This window comes from Castor canadensis, chromosome 15 (assembly GCF_047511655.1).
Source record: "Castor canadensis chromosome 15, mCasCan1.hap1v2, whole genome shotgun sequence".
Classification (NCBI taxonomy): domain Eukaryota; kingdom Metazoa; phylum Chordata; class Mammalia; order Rodentia; family Castoridae; genus Castor; species Castor canadensis.
In genome coordinates this window covers 80,573,260-80,592,537 of record NC_133400.1, presented here as the reverse complement: position 1 = coordinate 80,592,537, position 19,278 = coordinate 80,573,260, and the positions used below count along the sequence as shown (strand labels likewise).

General features: G+C 39.3%; 1 protein-coding gene across 2 annotated transcripts in view; it reads right to left on the bottom strand.

Moving 5' to 3' along the window:
• Positions 1 to 13,866, bottom strand: part of Itga8 (integrin subunit alpha 8) — a 179,615-nt gene extending 165,749 nt beyond the window's left edge. For both annotated transcript variants that reach the window (XM_020171319.2, XM_074056601.1), the window contains exons 1-2: positions 13,523 to 13,866; positions 12,697 to 12,830 (exon numbers count right to left, since the gene is read on the bottom strand). In XM_020171319.2, the coding sequence (XP_020026908.2) occupies positions 12,697 to 12,830; positions 13,523 to 13,728 (340 nt within the window). In that variant the 5' untranslated portion in view covers positions 13,729 to 13,866. The remainder of the gene's footprint in view (positions 1 to 12,696; positions 12,831 to 13,522) is intronic.
• Between the last annotated feature and the right edge of the window lie 5,412 nt (positions 13,867 to 19,278).

The window sequence follows — 19,278 nt, the reverse complement described above, 5'->3', positions numbered from 1 at the left end:
GGAACTACTTGCCCAGGCTGGCTTCAAACCACAATCCTCCAGATCTCTGCCTCCTGAGAAGTTAGGACCACAGGCATGAGCCATTAGCACCCAACTAGGAATGTTTTTAAATACAAGATATGAGTGGGTTTTAGGATGTAGACTATATAAACTTGCTTCCAAGTAGTTATACCATCTCCTGTTGCATGGTTGTATATTCCTTAGGGTTTCATCCCTGATGCTAGATGTTGTAGTAAAAATTCATCTAACAAAACTGGTCATATTATTGTTTTTAAAAATTCCTAATATTGCATAAAATAGGAACTGCATAATTTAAACCTTCTATTCCTGCAATTTTTCCTTTTAGAAGATTAGCATCCAATATGGAATGGTTCTCTGAGATATCTTGTTCAATCCTACTCCAAACAAGTAGACCCATACTACTGGGTGAGAGAGTCAAAAATGTCTTCATTCAATGAATAAAGTCAGACTCTGAGGTCTGTGCACTGCTTGGTTATCCTAACAATTTACTACTCAATGCATTCTGACATTCTGTTACTACCATTTACAAATTCTTCATCTGCCCACCTTCTCCTCTGCCTCCTAATTTAGCTGATGACCTTGCTTCTTATTTTACTGAGAAAATGCAAGAATTTCTTTTACTGAGAAAAGATCATTTTCTTCCTCCAACTACAAAATCCATCAATCTGCTTTTGGTTACTCTTCCTTTCCTTTCCTCCCATGGATGCTCTAAGCCAGTCCCTCCATTTGTGTAAGAATCCTATACATGCTTATCCACCCTGGACTGCATTCCTATACAAGTCTCCTCTTTTAGTCATCATTGTTCCCTTTGCCTTGTATTTCCTCTAGATAATTTACATTAAAATACAATCACGTTATGATATCTTCTTGACTATTATATTATACTGGTCCCATTTATAGCAAAACATCTTTAAAAGATGGCCATACATGCTTACTGGGTCCTGCTGTTCTTTTTCATTCCCTTTTGACATATTCCTTTGTAATTGCCTTTTTTTTTTTTAGCCATCAATAATCTTCATTTGCTAAATCAAATGTTCAAATTTCAGTTCTCTTTTCACTCCACCTCCCAAAGTGTTCCTCACTGGCTTCATGATTTTTGCCCCATGAGATACCTCTTTTATTTTTCATACACCCTCCCAATATTTCTCTAGATTTCAGGAGTTCCAGGACTTAGTGTCAACTTGAGTTCATCTCTTTTCTGCTCTTTCCCCTTTGCTTTTCTCTTCTTCATCCACACTTATTTCTCAAGTCATGATCTTAAATATCCTCACACATATGACTTTCAAATTTTAAATCTCAGAAATCTTGTGGGAGGTCTGGGTTTATTTATCCAACTGTCCATTTGACATCTACTTGGATATCTAATAAGCATCTCGGATTTCATGTATCTGGACTCAACTCACGATATTTCCTCTAGGACACGTTCTACATCCATCCCATTCCTCCAGTAACTCGGATCAAAATTTCCTTTTTCTTTTGTCATCTGATCCATAATGTAATTCTACTAACTGAACTTACAAAGAAGTCCAACTCCAATCATTTCTAAGCCTTAACTGCTACCACTCACGGCAGGCCATACCGCTTTCATTGTACAATTGTAACAGGCTCCTACCTCAGCTCCTTGCTTCTGTCTGCCATGCTTATAATCCATTCTTCACCCAGAGGCTACACTGGTCCTTTTAAAAATAATTAAAACCATTTTTCCTTGCCTACTCAAACTCACCAGTAGCTGCTCATCCCTCTTAGAATAAAATCCTGATCCTGGTTATTAAAGTATCATGTAATTTGGTGCTGATCATAATCCTGAAAGATGCAGTACCAAATACCATAATGCTGAACGTTGAAATTCCAAAAGATCAAAATCTCTAAGGTCTACAATGCCCAAAATCTAAGATCTCACAAATCATAATCCCAAAAGCTTAAAATACCAAATGCTGAAATCCTGAAAGCTAAAATTCTCCAAACCACAATTCCCTCTGAAAAAGGCTATGTAAGAGGAAAAGAAAGTCAAATTCTGGAAAAAGGATTAGTGTGCCTTTGGTTGTATGCAGGATAGTTGCTTCATGTTAGGTGGAACATATACATAGAAGCCTGCTAAGGCATTACTTAGGGTGTGTCTCCAGGGAAGATTAGTGTATACAATTGGCCAGAGGCTTTTAGAGAGATTTTAGAGGTTTCTAATTTACTTTATGTGTCTTTTGCAAATTTGACTCCATGAAATTGTATTATCAGAATGTTGACTTAGTTTGTAAGCATTGTGCATAAACATAACATTAAAATTTCCTCAGTATATAGAGATGCTCTTCTGGTACATTTGCTTTTATGAAAGACAAAATGTCTTGAGCTCTTTGCTCTTTGGGCAACTGTATATTCAGTGGTGACCTGTAGGGGTTTTTGGAATGACCTTGTTAAAAGCTTAGGTTGTCCATCACAATATTTCAGATGACCACAGTTATAAAGCTGAGTGCACACAATGTCTAGCCATAGTGAGACACATTTATGTATTTCATTTTTGAATTATTTTTAGTGAATATGCTTCACCTGCTTATCAATGTAAATATATCTGTGCAACTATCAATGGAGCATTTATTCTTCCAAAAATATATATGCTATTATTGCCTATTTTATTATGTGAAGGTGCTTATGACATATTTGGTCATAATTTTCTTATTTCTCAAATAAATTCCCCTTTTAAAATGTATATAAAGTTCTTTTAAGTTGTTTTGCAAGTTATGTTTTCCAGAAATATATTTTTAAAATTCTGATCTTTTGGAATTTCAGACTTTAAGAATTTTAGAATTTACAGATAGGGTTTATTGTGTTTGGGATTGTGTCTTTCAGGGTTATGGTTCCAAACCAATATAATCTTGGTTACACCTGTCTCTCTGGCTTAATTTTCTATCTCTCTTTCCCTAACTGGCTTCTTTCTGGTCCAGAGGCCTCTCTCCATTTTCCAAGCACACTGGTCTCCAGACGTTAACACTACCTTCTTATAAAATGATGAATTCCACCCTTGGAGGCCTTGCTTAAATTAATCCCTTGCTTAAATATAACCTCCTCAATGAAATTTTTTTTTGACAACCTGTGATAAGTTAAATAGCAGTTCCCAAGAGGTCTAGACTTAATTCACCAAACCTGTAAATATGTTAGGTTACATGAAAAAGGGGAGTTGAGGTACCTTAAAGTGGAAGAAGGCAAGAGCAAAGGAGATCCAGAGAGAGGACAGTGGAGAAGGATTCAGGCTGATATTGTTAGCCTTAAAAACAGAAAAGGGCCATCAAAGCCAAAGAATGTGGTCAGCCTGTATTTCCAGCATTTGCTGAAAAAGGCAGGGAAACAGATTTTCCCAGGAGCACAGCTCTGCCAAGACCTTGATTTTAGCCCAAAGGAGACCGACCTATTTTAGACTTTGGCTTCTAAAACTGTAAGATAATCAATTTGTGTTGTTTAAATCCACTAAGTGTGTGGTTGTTTGTTATAGCAGCAATAGAAAAATAATGTTCCATCCAACATAAAATAATGTGCACACACACACACGCACACACTCCTCTTGCTCCATGCTCTCAGACTTACCCTACTTTTTCTTAGCTGTCACCGATTCCCTATAAGGGCAAGGCTTTGGACTCTATGGCCATGCTCCAGGGTCTAAAGGAAGGTCTGCTTGTGCAATATTGCTAAGTTTTATTTTCAACTCTGCTGTTTAATAAATCCAAATGTGTTGAAGTTAAAGGATGACTTGAGGGGAAAAGACATTGTGACTAATAACATGCCAGCTGAAGAGTCTGAATGAGAAGAGAATTCTCAGGTGATGTGTGGCAGAGAATGGGATATGAGTGAAGCAGTTTAAGGACAGATGGATGGCTTGAAGTCATATTCAAATCTTCAAAACTACTGGTAGAAACACATTCTTTTCCTTGCCATGTGTCTTCCTCCCTACAACAAGTATAGGGCTTGGAATGAAAGCCTCAAAGAATTGTGCCATTAAGTATCCCCAAAACACGTCCTGGAAAAAAAATCTTCATTAGGAAAATAGTTTGTAATCACATTTCCTAAAGACAACCTCTTTAGTTGCATTTCCTTTCTCATGCTCTTTTAAAGGATCCTGATACCATCTTGACAGGTACAGATAAATGTAACTTTTAAAGAAGTTGGCATGGCAACACCTCTGCATGCTTTTTTCAACAAAATGTGAAAATAATGACTGTCAATTCCAGGTGGGAACATTAACAGAGAGTGTACAATTTGCCACACCCCCTTTCCAGTTCCTTGCTAGCCAGGACACATGTGTTGATAAGAAAGCTTCATGGTGGCTTGACCAAGCAGAGCCTGGCTATGAACTCACATTAAACACAGGATGTGTTCAGAAAATGAAGGCAGAGTTTTGGAGCCACTCATTTCTACAGCCTTATCTGGGCAATTGTTGTCCTAACAGTTCACATGAGGAGAAGTAATGAATGACAGTTAATGTCCTGACTGATGAACTAAGTGGTTTTTGTTTTACTTTGTTTTTGCTCATCAATTCTTAGCGCCTTTTCTCAGACAATATGCATTGTGAGTCTCATGGAGAGGAAGTGAATTCAGCCATTTCCAAACTTATTTGACATGAACCATTTATTTCATATTCACTGAGAAGATTCATGAAGAGATTTAGGGAAATACTGCTTTGGGTTACCTCACATCTACCAACAACTTCTCACTCTTCTCTGTGCAACCCATATTGCTGACATGAGTATGTTGACATACTGTTCATTTATGGAAACAGACAGATCTTTACAGAATAAATTATAAATCTTACTTGGGTCTGAGTAGAATAGTATAACCCTAAAGAAATTCTCTAAGTAGGTTTTATAACTCATCTTTGGCACATCTATAAGATTTTAAAGGAATTGAACCTCATACAGAATGTAACATATCAAGAACTAACCACAATTCATGTTGTGAAATCTACTACCACTTCATGAGTTTACCTGACTGGTTTAACTCTGTCTGTTGTATTCTATGTTCTAAGGCCAACAGGATGATCTGGGCCTGTGATCACTCTGGTTTCTTCCAGGGGCCTCTTAAAACAAGTTCTAGTAACTGACTGCAGTATAAACAGATTGTGAATGAACTTTCCTGGCATGATCATCTTATTCCGGGGCTCTTCAACCAGTTCTACTCATCATTTTCTCACCCTAAAAGGCTGTACAAACTACCATGTCATACCATCAACACTTCTATTGATTTAGAGGTAACTCAGAATAAAAGCAGGTGGGACACACTGTATCTTTTTACTTTTACATTTTGTTTGTCATGTTTGAGAGAGAAGTCGTACTACCCCATGATGTACTGTGATAGGAGATAGGTTGTGTAAGCAATGTGGCAAAAGGTTGGATTAGGCTAGAGACAGCAGGGCAAATCATAGGAAGTGACGATGGAGCCAGCTGAAATGGTGTCATAACCAGGCTATTGGGAGTTGATTTCCATCACTAGACCTGGGATGAGATGTGGTGTGCAATGTGAGGTCCTTCAATAAACCTTTCCCTCAGCACTTCTTGCTGGTCTTGGAGTGCCCTGGAAACCAGAGCAGATTGATACAGAAGGTCTTGTAATACCTTATTCAAATATGTGTCTATATATCAAATAATAGAACTAAAGAAAAAATTGACATAGCATTAATAAATAACTGCCTCAGTGCAGTTATACTAATTTTGATAACTATAATTGCATGTTTGAAGTAAGACATCCTTTGATTAGTGACTATCAATGAGGTCTTCCCTGACTAAATTTTATAAGCATTGAAGAATTATATTTTGATGCACGGAAGTATTCTTAGTCAACATGTTTTCATTTACAGAATATTTTTTGTTGTTTTTTGCCAAATACATTTTGAATATATTATCATTTACTTAAAGAATGATAAAGAAGGTCCTATATGAAGAGCTAATTGTTCACTCTTTTAAGGGCATGGCCTATGATCTTCAGTATCTATGTGTTCTTATACTTCTAATTACTGTTATACCGGAATGTCCCATAATTTGAAGACCTTAATGCTCACGTGCTCATAGCAATGGCCAAAAAATCAAATTTGATCACATCAAATATATAATTTTCTTGTATTTTCCATATAGGTTTTGTCTCCCTTTTTGTTTTGGTTTTACTACTTTTATACAACAAAATTCATTCATAGTTTTCCATACAACTGCTTTTGGTCATGAACCCATCAAAATAATCAAGATACCACCAATCTCCTTTGTGCCCCTTGAAGTCAGCTCTTCCCCCTTCTTAAGGCCTGGAAGTCATTTTTATGAAGACTTATTTTTGTAATTTCTATAAACTTACCATTACTATAACAATCAAATGGTAAATGACCACTTTCACCAATGTTTATGGATCTAGAAATTTTTCTCAGTTTGGCAGACTTTTGGAGTTCTGCACTAAACACCAGAGATCCTACTTCTTGGGTGAGGCTAAGCTTCATTCCTTCTAGACTGTCTGGTGACATTCATCTGAGAGCTGCCTGTCTGACTTTTATAATAGCTCATAATAGGTAGAATGTTTTGAGTATAAATCTCTTATCAGTGAATCACAATTTGCTTGCATATCTTAAATCTTCTTACAAAATAGCCTAGAATTGACATTAATTTTAATTTATTTTAGGATTCATTATGCAGGTACACCTTGCTTTATGCAATATATATGTTTTAGTAAGCTTGTATTGATTTGAATTTTGAAAAATTCAGTATTATTTTTAAATGTTCTAAGCACCTTGCTGGTTAAAACATGAATACTTTCAATATTTAGTTTTTTAAAAAATCTATCTTCCTCAAAAATCCATATTTGTGTATCTTGATGGTGTCAATCAGGGTATTAATCATTACTGAGACCTGAGTGGAGGTCTTAATAATGCTGGCAACTCTATTCACCAACACAACTCACAGATACGTGCCTCTCTGTACACAGTGGGTAGAGTTTGCACACGTCCACCTCAATCAATCAGTTTAAGTGTCAAAGCCCATTTTGCTTCTTTCAGAATAATTTCAAGATTATTTTCTTGAAATTCTCCCAGAATTCTGCTGCAGCTGCCACACAGAGTATTCCTGCCAAAACCTGGAAGCCTGTTCCCTCATACAGACTTCCAGCTTCTTGAAAGAATTTTGCAGATTAAGCAACAGGCGCCTAATGTTCATACTACTCAACTGGTCATAGAGCAGATCTGTTTCCCATTTTTAGTTGGAGTTTCAAGGACTTCCTTTTTCTAATTGCTTCCTCAGTTACTATGTGCTGTAGGGACCACTGCCTCCTCCCTTCTCATACCAGGACTCAATTGTGTTCTGTTGCATGGAAGTCCAAGCCAATCGACATTCGTTTAGGGATAGATGGTGGGTGCCTCTATTAGGCCAGCACATTCAGGCATGGTAAGCCATTATTGATTGCTTGCAGAAAAAGTAAGACATTTAGCTACAACCCTTGATCATTCAGGAGCAGCATGCAGCAGAGGAAGATTTCTACATATGTATGCCTATACATATTTGTACATTTATATGTATACATATAAATTTCTGAGTAGCAAAACTTCCTTTACTCGTGGTAAAGGAAGTGGTACTGGAGATCGAATCCAGAGCCTCGCACATACCAGGCAAGTGTTCTTCATTGAGTTACATTTCCAGCCCCGTTATTAGTTCTCAAAAAGAGTAGGTTATTTTTTGACTCCCCCTTATTTTGTTTTATACCTTCCAATTGAAGGTATAGCCCAGATTGTTGCTATTCCTCAACCCTATCCATTTGTTATTTCCTCTGTCATGTACTTGGGTAGGTCTGACCTACATTTTCTTTGTTCCTGAACAAAAACTGATTTCTTTCTGCAGAAGCTGGAAAAGCAAGTCTTATGTGACCAATGTGTTTTCCACCCCTCACATGAGGAAAAGGGCACAGCCCTTACTATCAAAAAATAATTCTGTACCAGTCACACAGCCAGATGCTTTGAGCTGCTCCTTGTTATAGGCTCACTCAACACAAAATAAAACAGACTCCCTAACACAAAGGGTTCTGGTCTCCAAACTAAAACACAATTTCATCAAAATCTTACCATTCTGGAACTTTGAAAGGTCCTAACCAATACATCTTCCATTTTAAATCTTTTTTAAGTACACAGATACTAAATTAAGGCCAGGCAAATTCTAGTAGTCTTTTTCAGATAACTTCTAAATCTCAATGGTACCTCCCACCTCTTCCTGTTCCCTTTTTATGTGGGTGCCTAAATCCGAGTGGTTCCCAGCTGTAATTGTCTCTGCTGTTATTAATGCTGCGAGATTATCATCATTTATTAGATTGAAATTATCTTTCTCCTCCAAACATGTATTTTGAGCACTGAAAACAATAAAATACTTTGTGTACTATGCTTTTATTACTGTTGTTACAACTTACCCTTTTATTATTCCAAAGATGAGGTGTCTATTTCATTGTTTTGTTTATTCCTCTTTTTAGCAGAAGAGTTACAATCTAGTGATACTAATTTAATCTGCACATTGGTTTGGAAAGTGTAGGAAGAAGAAATAAACATTGGAGCAGGCTTGGCAATGTGAGGCATGAATTTGGCAGATGTGATGTTTTAAGTTGTTTAGGACATAGGGCATAGTTTAGAGAGCTCCTGAGGCAAAGTAAAAGAAATCAATTTGGTGATGGGAGGAATTTCATTCTACTGAAGTAAGAGGGAAAGACAGAAAGGAGATGAGAGAAGTGCTGTTTGGGAAGCACTTGATTTTGTACAGAGCAGGAAAATTATCTGCTCTTTGCACCACCCCCTCCACCATCTGCTTCCTTAAAATTCCCTTTTTCTGTACTTGAAAGGAACAGAGTTTAATAGTATTCATGCATTTGAAGTGCTAGGCTAGTCCACACTTCCTCTGCTTTTGCATTTATCATGAGAAGTAGTAAAAAAAAGTTATATGATAATATAAAAATAAAATAATGATTACTTAATGAAAAAAGTAAACAAACAGTTAATTTTAAACAAGGATATGTGACTTCAAATAAATTAAGGAACAGGATCACAGGCATATTCGGGGACTAAATTACAAGTTAGTTCACCTCAGTGTCTAGACTGAGACAGTGTAGTAGGTTACCTCAGCAAAGCACTAAATTGTAGACACTCTTGGACCTGAACAAGTTGACAAAACTTCATTGACAGATCAAATTTACTATGATATCTTGAATTCAGACATAATAGTAAAAGCAGGTGGAGGAAAGTCACAGATAGCTTTATAGAGGAATAATGACAGGGTAATATATGTTTATGCTTAACACATCCCACACTGTCACATGGATATCAGTTTGTAGGTGTCCATCAGTCACAACCACTACTTTGTCAAGAAGAGACATTTTCTTCCTTTGTGTGGAAACATTGTATTGTTGGCAGCAGGCAGAGAGCAACTCAGGAGATAGCTAACTGGGGATACTGAGGGAAGATTCTATGGATGCTGAGCAAACAAGGGACATATACAACCCATAATTTCCACCAAGACAAAGCCTGCTTCTAAATTTCTGGTTTCTACAATCCTCTTACCCAAACTGCTTCTTACTTTCAGCTCTTCTCTGAAGGACCACTGACACTGGGATTTGGGGAACCAATGTGCTTGGAGGGGAGTTGGAATGAAGAAGGTGAACACTGCTGCTAGGCTTTCATGGAACCCAGTCATGATCCTGACCTTGTATTCTAAGAGGATCTGTCCTTTCCCTGTGCAGGGTGAAGAGGCAAGTTTTGCAGTAGGCAGACCTATCTCAATTCTGCCATAGGGTAGTCTTGGCCACACTTTTGATGTCTGTTTCTTTGTTCATAAAAATGGGTTTTATATAGTTTCTCTGTGTTACAAATTAAATTATGTATGCAAAGTGACTGGATACAGTAGTATCTATAAATATAGTGTATTTGGCAAAAAATTATGGTAAGACTGAGTCAGCAATGCCTGTCTCCACCTTTCAGCTTTGGTTCCAATATCCCACTCTGCCCACAAAACTCATGTTCAAGTTAGAACTAGCTCTGCTGGCTTCTGCTGTCCCTGCTTCACCTTCACAGCTTTGCATCAAATGTCAGCCACTGCCAGTTCCATAGTCTTGGGACATCATGATAAAGTAACCAATAGAGATGAGACATGGTGTGTGGTCACTCACTTAGTAGCACACCTCTTCCCCCCCACCCCATTTCCAGGACATTACCAACAGTAACCAAGGTTTCTGGGCTCACAGTACCCCCTGATGGCTGACATGGGGAATTTTCTCCTCCCAATGATGCCTATCTTCTCTTGGTGAGACTCCCCTCTCTTACAGATCATTGAGCTGTTCATTCCATGGTGAACCATTCCTTTCCCACAAACTGTGTGCAGCCTTTTCTACTTTGGTTTTAGTAAAATAAATTCCTGTGCAATTATTTCAGGAACATCTACTTCTTCCTCCCTTTCATTCCGTCACTTTATTCTATTTATGAATCCTCAGATTACTACTATAAAGGTGAATAGCTGCAATGGTAGCATGCATCAAGAAAACACTCTATACATTTAGAAGTAAGACGTAGTGTAGAACCAGCTACATTAATCCAAAAGCTCTGTGAGACACCCAGCTGTGTTCTTCAGAACCTGAAAAAGAGGCCACCTACCCCCCACACCTTTTTTCAAGTAACACTATTCTTTTCTTTACATTACTTTCCTATTCATTTAATTTCTGAAATTGTACTAGCTTGTCTCCTATTGATTCTTTGCAAATATAATTCAGCTACAATAAGGGTTAAGTGCATTCCTGTGGCTATTCTGGAAAACAAAGTACAATCTTTCAGCATTAGTTCTGTATGAAAAAGGGAACTCAAAGCTCCAAACAATTGCTTTATAACAAATCTTTAAAAATGTTGCCTGTTGTGATTTAACATTGGAAAATTGTGGTTAGGAGTGGTCAGTTTTTAAAAATTCATATTGAAGTCTGGATTCTCTGGTTTTTATCTATCAAAGAATGACATCTCCTGGGATTACTGCTTACAAAGGTATTCAGGTATAATTTATCTGGGCAGACATTGATCCTTCCTTTATTAAAAGGATAATATAGTAAGTGATTTGCTGTGCTATAGGATGTCCTAGAAAGTTATTGAATTCACTTCCATGACTATGGAATTGCTTCCTGGTGAAAACACATCAAACATGTCTCAAAATATACCTGCTCCTTTTACTCAGTGTAAATTCAAATAATACCAATGATTTATGTCTTTATGCATCAAGGTTTGAATTTAAATTGATTTATATATTTATGCATCAAGGTTTGAGTTTAAATTACTTTTCAGAATACAATTATTTGGGCAAGAATGATTAAAACAGCATTAACTTCATGCTAACATGATTAATTCTTCTGTTTGGGAAGCTGATTCTTAAATAGACATCAGTAACTAGATAAAACTTGACTATGATAAAAATGATTATTTAAAAGATTTCTGTCATAAAAGAACAGCAAAAGGCAGTTTTTAGTTTCCATATTTAAATTAAAAGCTAAAACCTTTTATAAAAGTTATTAAATAACCGAATTATTTAATGAAATGACAAATTAGCTATTATTTATATTGACCATATATAGACAGGTATGGAAAACACAATTTGAAAATGTTTTTGTAAGAGACTTTCCTAATTTGGTCACAATTCAAGGTAATGCTTGCATAGAACTTTTTTCTTTGAAATGAGTTCCATATTCCTAGCACTGAAACTACTTTCTCCTTCAACAGAAAAATACAAATTAAAGTAACAAGTAAATACCACTAAATCATTAAAATTCTGTGAAAACAGACATTCTACATAAATTGTAAATGTACATTTAAGATAACAAAAATGTAAAGAAATCATAATGATGTCATGAAATAGTTATGTAGTGCACAAAGTATTTCAATGACTGTTCATCAAAGACTTATTTGAACTGACACATTCACAATTTTTGAAAAGAGATACCTGCTTTCCAATAATATATATCATTTGAATTCATAGCGTTTTTGGTGGTACAAATTAAAACATTCAGTGTTGATGTTTTCGAAAGCATTACATTTAAATTATTTTCTCAGGACCCGAAGAGAAAACACCAGAGGAAACATAACCAGACTGAATTGTTTAAAATGTATTTTCCCTTTAATTAAATAAGAAACATCTGTCTAGGGATTTTGGAAATGAATGTAATCCATCCACACTCTGCCTGTACTAGTTTGCATCCAACGTCCAATATTTTGAAAGAAAATTCTTTCTTTCTGTAAAGAATTAAACGGCATCAGAGAGTGTTGTCTGGGTCTACTGCAGCTAAATCTTGCCTCCGGAGTTGGGGGAGTGGAAATGCTAAGATTCCAACTTTTCCCAGGTTTGTCTTTGGGAAACCACCAGATTCGCTCCATAGTCAAGGTTAGGACGTAACTTTTCTATTTCTCCAAAATATTCACTCACCCTAAAAATGCTCACCTCTGGACAGTAAGGAAACTAGATGCATCCAATCAAAGTTGAAATAGGATTCCCTCAGATGTTTTCCCTCAGGGTTGAAACAGCTGATTTCTCTAGGGACCTGTACAGTTCCCCCCCAACACGGATATAGCAGACAGTCCAAAGGAATACAAAAAGAATGGTAAAATGACTCCAGGGTGGTTCTTGTTCTTTCAAACCCCAGTTCAGAATAACAAACATCACTTACTGGTGGTGTCAAATGGTATCTGCTTGCACTGTGCGGACCCCTCCGCCGGCCAGGGACAGTAATAGACGGCCCCCCCTTCCACGATGTCCGGTTGGCTGGTGTTGGCTTTGGGCGCCCCCACCAAGACACTCGCTCTGCAAAAGGGTTGGAGAAGGTCACTTTTGGGGATCATAAAAGTGTGCGCACGCAGTTCAGTCTGTAGCCACAAGCCCACTGGATTGGAGTAGGTGTGGAGGGAGACAACATATTTAAGATGAGGAGACTGTCAAACTTGATTTCCTCTTGAAACCTATGGGCGCCAGACACCTGGTTTGCAAGAAGGTGCAAATGGCCCTAGCTCTTCTCTAGGTGGAGCTATGTGGATACAGTGAGGTGAGAGTAGAGGGGGAGCCGAGGACAGAACCCAGTTGCGTGTAGCCAAACGAACTTGTACCCGGACACTTAAGTTGTTACAGACTATGGATAAAGAGTGTGTGGGGTGGTCGTTGTTTTAACTGGCTTGAGTCTGTTCGGTCCCGTCTTCTCCTTTGTAGGATGCAAAGGAATTCTAGGCAAATGGCATGTCTCATAAGTTCAAAGTGCTCAAGACACTCGCTCTGTAAAAGGGTTGGAGAAGGTCACTTTTGGGGGATCACAAAAGTGTGCGCACACGTAACGCGCACGGACAGAGAAGAGAGAAGAGGCTGGTGGCTGGCGGGCAGCGGAACCGGACCCCAAGTGGGCAGCGGGATGGGGGATCTCAGCATCACCTTCCTCCAGGCTGCGGGGACCGGACGCGGGTTCGTCCCCCGCGCCCCCCCCCACCTCCCCTGGGTGAGCGACTTACGTGCCAGCGTCAGGTACGTGGAAATCCACCGCGTAGCCAAAGTAGCTGCCCTCCGGGCCGCTGTACACCGTGAGCTTGTCCGTGTCCAAGTTGAACGCCAGCGAGGGAGGGGACCACAGCATCCCCAGCACCGCCGAGAAGCACCAGAGGGGTGCGAGCCTACGTGCCCGGCTCCCCGGGGGTCCGCAGGGGACCCCGGCAGACATCGCCTTCTGTGCCGGCGTCTGCTCACCCTGGCGGGGGCAAAAGCGGGGGTGGCCCTGGCGGTCCCCAGATGCCCGTGTCCCGGGTCGGCGCGCCAGCGGTGACAGTCCCCGCGTCTGGTCCCGCCTGCCTGCCCCGCGGCTCGGGGTTGGCCCAGGAATCCTGCGCGCTCGCCCCCTCCCGCGGCGGGCGGGCGCCGTGCTCTCGCGGCGCCTCCTAGCGGCCTGCCGGGGGACTGCGGGCCGGAGCCTGCAATCCTGGGGTCACTTGATGCGCAGCGCATTTCCATACCAGTAGCATCTCAAGGACCATCCAAGCCACTTCGTCACTGTTTTAAGAAGCCATGCCCCCCATGGGGCAAGAGTTTGCTCGTTTCTCCCTATTGCGCGGCTAGGATGGAAAAATGGAAACGTGCACCCCACCAACAAGCCGGGCAAGGTGTTTGTCTTTGCGTCAGCCCTACAGCCTGAGGACCCCTCAAGTGTCTGCGTTTCTTCCTCTGTGACTGAGAGCTGAAGTTGAAATGCGACAGTCCTCTCTTCCCTCAGCTCTGCCCCATTGCTCAGCAGAGGTAGCTAATAAAGAAAGCAAGCCTGGAGATTTTACTTAAGTCGTCCTCAGATGCATCTCAGACATATTAAATGACTTGATAATGAACCTTCGGACCCTGTGTGATTAGGGCAAGGACTGGCAAAGTCAGGGATGCTAAGTTACAGTTTATTTAAAGCAGGGGAAGAAGATGTAGGTTGAAAGCAACAGCAGTTCAAACTTCAGTTCCAACCCACTAGTATTACTTATTGATCTCTTAATGGCTCCTGCGTGGAGAGGAAGTGAGGAACCAGTAAGGTGGAGATGGAGGAAGGAGCGGAGAAGTACAGTACAGATTTCCCTACATAACATGTGGTCTTCGAGGGGCACAGGTCTAGTGCTAAGACAGCAAAGGCTGAGGTTAAATAGAAAGGAAGAGTTGAAACTAAAGAGGTAAGTAGTTCCTGAGGAGTTTTGAGGACATTTGGTTGCAAGATTCTAAGTATAAGGCTTATATTTGGGCATCATGGGAGACAGATACATTGAGGAAAAATATTGAAGACAAGAAGGCTGGGGTTAAGTGGATGTGCACAGGATTGGGATAAAAGGAGTGGGTTTCCAGGTGGTGGGTAGTAGGACTGGATAGATCTCCTGAGGCCAAGTGTCTTAATAACAAGAACATGTATTAGGTGAAGGGAACCAGTTTTAGAGCAGCCCACGGAATTCAAAACCTTTAGTGGCCTGTGTGTGTGTGTGTGTGTGTGTGTGTGTGTGTGTGTGTGTGTTGGAAGGAAGAGAAAGCAAAGAAAATATCGCATAGATGCATCAGGAGATGAAGACCCTAACCTGATTAACAGATAGAAAGAAGGAAAGGCTACAAATGTTAAGAGAAAGGAAAATGGTGAGGGGCGGGATGGCAGAAGGAAAGTGTTCAAGGCGAGTCTGAAGGTATCTAGTTAGAAGGTAAGAATGAGAAACGGTAGCAAAGAGGCAGGGTGAACGACAGGTGTGGAAGCAGATGGTGAGTTAGATGCTGGACCGGTTGAAAGAGCTACCAGTATGATATTCCTAGCATTGATTACAGTCTGCAGCGCATCATTGCATTGGTGCAGATCAAGAACATTATCTGAGTTTTCTCAACTCCCTTCCACCAGAACCCACTTGGTAGACTGATAGGAATTTTATGTCTTATCCCTCATAAGAATACTAAAAATAAATAAACTTTCAAAAGAATCTCTGCAAATATCAGATCTGGATCATTTCTAACTGGATTGTCCTTTCCCAGATGAGGACTTCAGAGTAGATGGTAAAAGTTTTTCCTTCATCCAAAAGTGCATTTGTGCTGGGCACAGAGCCTGCTACTTTGGTCAAATTACTATTGTTAATGAAAGTGATGTTCCCCTTAGCAGATTTCAATGAGAATTCACATGCTGCCCACACATGGGAATGTTCAGAGCTGTTGTGGTCTCTGAGGCGAGGGAATAATCACAACTCTGTCATTTCCTGACACTGGTATGCGGAAAATTGGAAATTTGTCATATTGTAGGCAAGGCTGCAATGTGATGTGAAAAACGTAAGTAGGTGGAAAGCGATAGCATGATTCTGGGTACACCTGATGAGGTACTGACTTACTGGGCAGAACTAGACTTATTGCACATGACACCCTGATTTACACAGAACAATACATCAGCACAGCACCCCTGTTGTGCCTATTTGCTTATTTTTTCAACATATTTTTACCTTTCTATTCTTTTTGTTTAAGATGGGTAGATAACTGTATAGCTATCCTATCTCAACCAGCAAAACCCCTTGTTCCTTCCTATTATTGCTATACTCTCTCTACAACAAAATTAGAGATAAGGGCAAAATAGTTTCTGCTGGGTATTAAGGGGGGAGCGGGAGGGGGTGGAGTGGGTGGCAAGGGAGGGGGTGGGGGCAGGGGGGAGAAATGAACCAAGCCTTGTATGCACATATGAATAATAAAAGAAAAATGAAAAAAAAAAAGATGGGTAGATAAAGGAAAATTTCTTATTGCCACATAAGTGGATGTGTTCTTGTTCCTTTCTCCTAAAACACACTTGCTCTTGGCATACACAAGTCTATATTCTTCATACCGTCACTCACCACTTTAGAGTGAGGACCAAGATTAAGACCGTGGAAGCTACAATGACAGGCAGGTACACAAAGGAAGCAAATGACACAATCTGAGCCAAGGTCTATCAGAGGCCTTAGTCAGCCTCTAAGGAATAATATCTTACAGCTGTGCTAATCATGAGACATCTCCTTTCTAAAGTCAGTAAGCTACATGGAACTGGTCTTTGGGGCATGACTGTGAGAAACTCTTGTCAGATGGCATAAAACAGCTGTGGACTTTTCCAGGCAAACTTAGAAAAAGTTTTGGTGGCACCTTGGTATTCAAAGAGTGGAGGGAAAACAAATGAACTCAAAGCTCTTTGGCCTTCTTAGAAAGAGAAAAGCCTGAGAAAATACCAAATCTTACAAGAAGCTGGAAAAAGAAACAAGAAACTTCCATAATTGCAAGGAAGGCATAAGTCTGAATAGGCGTCTTATACATTTCAGCCTTCTGACACTTGGAACAGTGCCAATCAGTAAGGTCTGGAGTACTGTCAACGAAACACATGGACAGTGACAGGTCTCATGCTGAATGAGAAGTTTGACATTTTAAAGGTCGACTGGCACTGACTTAGTCATCAGAAAAGCAAGTCTGGGAATTGTTTATGGTTCATGTGAGTATATGTGTATGTTTAATACTGAGAAAGGTATACATAGTTGTTTCCCTAAAAAGAAAAGAACTCAAAGGTCAAAGATGGAATAGATTTGGCCCAAACATTCCAAAAATAAACAAGTAAAAAAGTACCAGAGGAAAAAATGGAGTGCTTAAAAATAGAGATGTTGTAACATTTAACCAGTTATTGCAAACTTTTAATCACACATATTCATAATTTAATGACCAACTATTATTTCTGGTAAGTCTATTTATTTATGTGATGAAATGTGACAATGCCTTATAATCAAGAGGTCTGAAGTCTTGACATGATTATTTCATGAAGACCAACACACGATCAATATGTTAACAAAAGTGTTCACGAAGGCTCCATCAGCTTTAAAAAACAAATGCACCAGAAATGGAACATGGATTTCTAATCTCTTCTTTATAATTTGGGCAACTGGGCAATTACAGATTTTACTTTCACTTAATAGTTTTCTGTTTTCTTGTAACATTCTAAACAATGGATCAGTAGGAACTGGTTAGTAAAACCTACTCCAAAGAAATAACTTTTAAATCTGTCAACTCTCTCTGCCGACATAAACTGATGTTTGCTTGTTTTCTATTCTGGTGTTTGAAGGGTAAATTTCATCATCGTCAAATCATTTTTCTCTTTTCGATGATGTTTGTAATTCTCTTTTATAATTTTCCTTCATGATTTTATTAGCCACTTTTAAGTTACAAGTGCTGGAGTGGTGTCCCCTGTTGGCAGAAATCCAAGCACAGCCAATAGTTGGTTTAGCTGAAGCAAATTTTCTACTAGTCAGAATCACACTCCAACTTGATATCTTCTAGGACAAGCCTTTAAAAACAGCCCTGCTTGAGGCAAAAATAAAAATTAATAAAGCAATTCTTTCTATAAAGGGATGTGTAAGAAAATATTCAAGGGTTTTTTGTTTTTTATAAACCTCTAAATCTCCTTGATATACTAAGGCTGAGAGAAGTGCCACTCTGTTGAGAAGGAAGATACTTGAACTGGGAAGCCAATCATTCTCCCCAGCCCTGCCCAGACCAGAGCTATAAAATTGTCCTCAAGTACAGTGTTGCAGGTGTCTTCATGGATCCCAGACAATGGCAGCAGCAATAAGTGTGGTTCCTGGGGGAGTAGTAGCCAGATGTCCTCTGTTGCTTTATTCAGCTCTTGGGGAGGCTATAGAACTTGAGTGAGATATGAAAGTCTCCTGAAAATAGTCAGGGAAGTCCTCCAATCATTACAGGAGTGAACCTGGAGCATCTGATATATTGATCTGAGTGGGTTGAAACAGCTGGCTAGGTTGATGCATTTATTCTGCCTTTAGGAAATCCCACTAGAGTGTCTAGGACTGCCCTCTAGTGTCTGTGATCCTATTCAAGTGCATGGGATTTTCCATGAATAACAACTTCCTTGTGAAAACTGACTTAACCTCATAACATTTGAGATGACTCTCATAGATAGATTTTTTAAATAGATATAATTAAAAAGTTTCCAAATACTGAGGTGATCTTTCACACACATTTATTAGAATTTCTATTCCTTTGATATAGCTTTGCAAATCATTAGGTGGAAAAAACAAAAAAGAAGGAAGAGACAGAGGATAATAGGAAGGAAGGAAGGATGGGAGGGAAGAAGAGGGAGTTGTCTATAAAAACTACTTACCATTTTCCAAACTAATGGCAAAATCCAAATCAGATTTCCCTGTCAAGCGTGCAAAGCATGAGTCCAACTCAGCCTCACTTGTCTTCTTGATTTTGTGGGGCTTTTTATTCATGGTTTTTATCCTTTCAACAAATATGAGCACTAACTATGTATTAGACACCATGCCAGCAATGGAGATGGTGAGCTAAAGAAGTATACAGCTGGCTCTCCATATCAACAGGTCTCACAATCCACAGACTCAACCAATCATGGACAGAAGTAGTCAGGAAAAAAGTTGCATCTGTACTGGACATGTATAGACTTTCCTTTTTTTGTCATATTCTAAACAATACAGTACAGTAGCTACTTACATAGCATTTACATTGTATTAGGTATAAGTAATGCAGAGATTATTTAAAGTATAAAGGGAGGATATGCATAGGTTATATGCAATAATACATCATTATTCATGAGACTTGAGCATCTCTGGATTTTGGCATTCATGGGGTGTGGGGAGGGTAGTCTTGGAAACAATCCTGTACAGATACTGAGGGATGACTGTAGATATCCATGGAGATTACAATACAGAGATGGTATAGTGTCCAACAAGCAAGAGAAGTG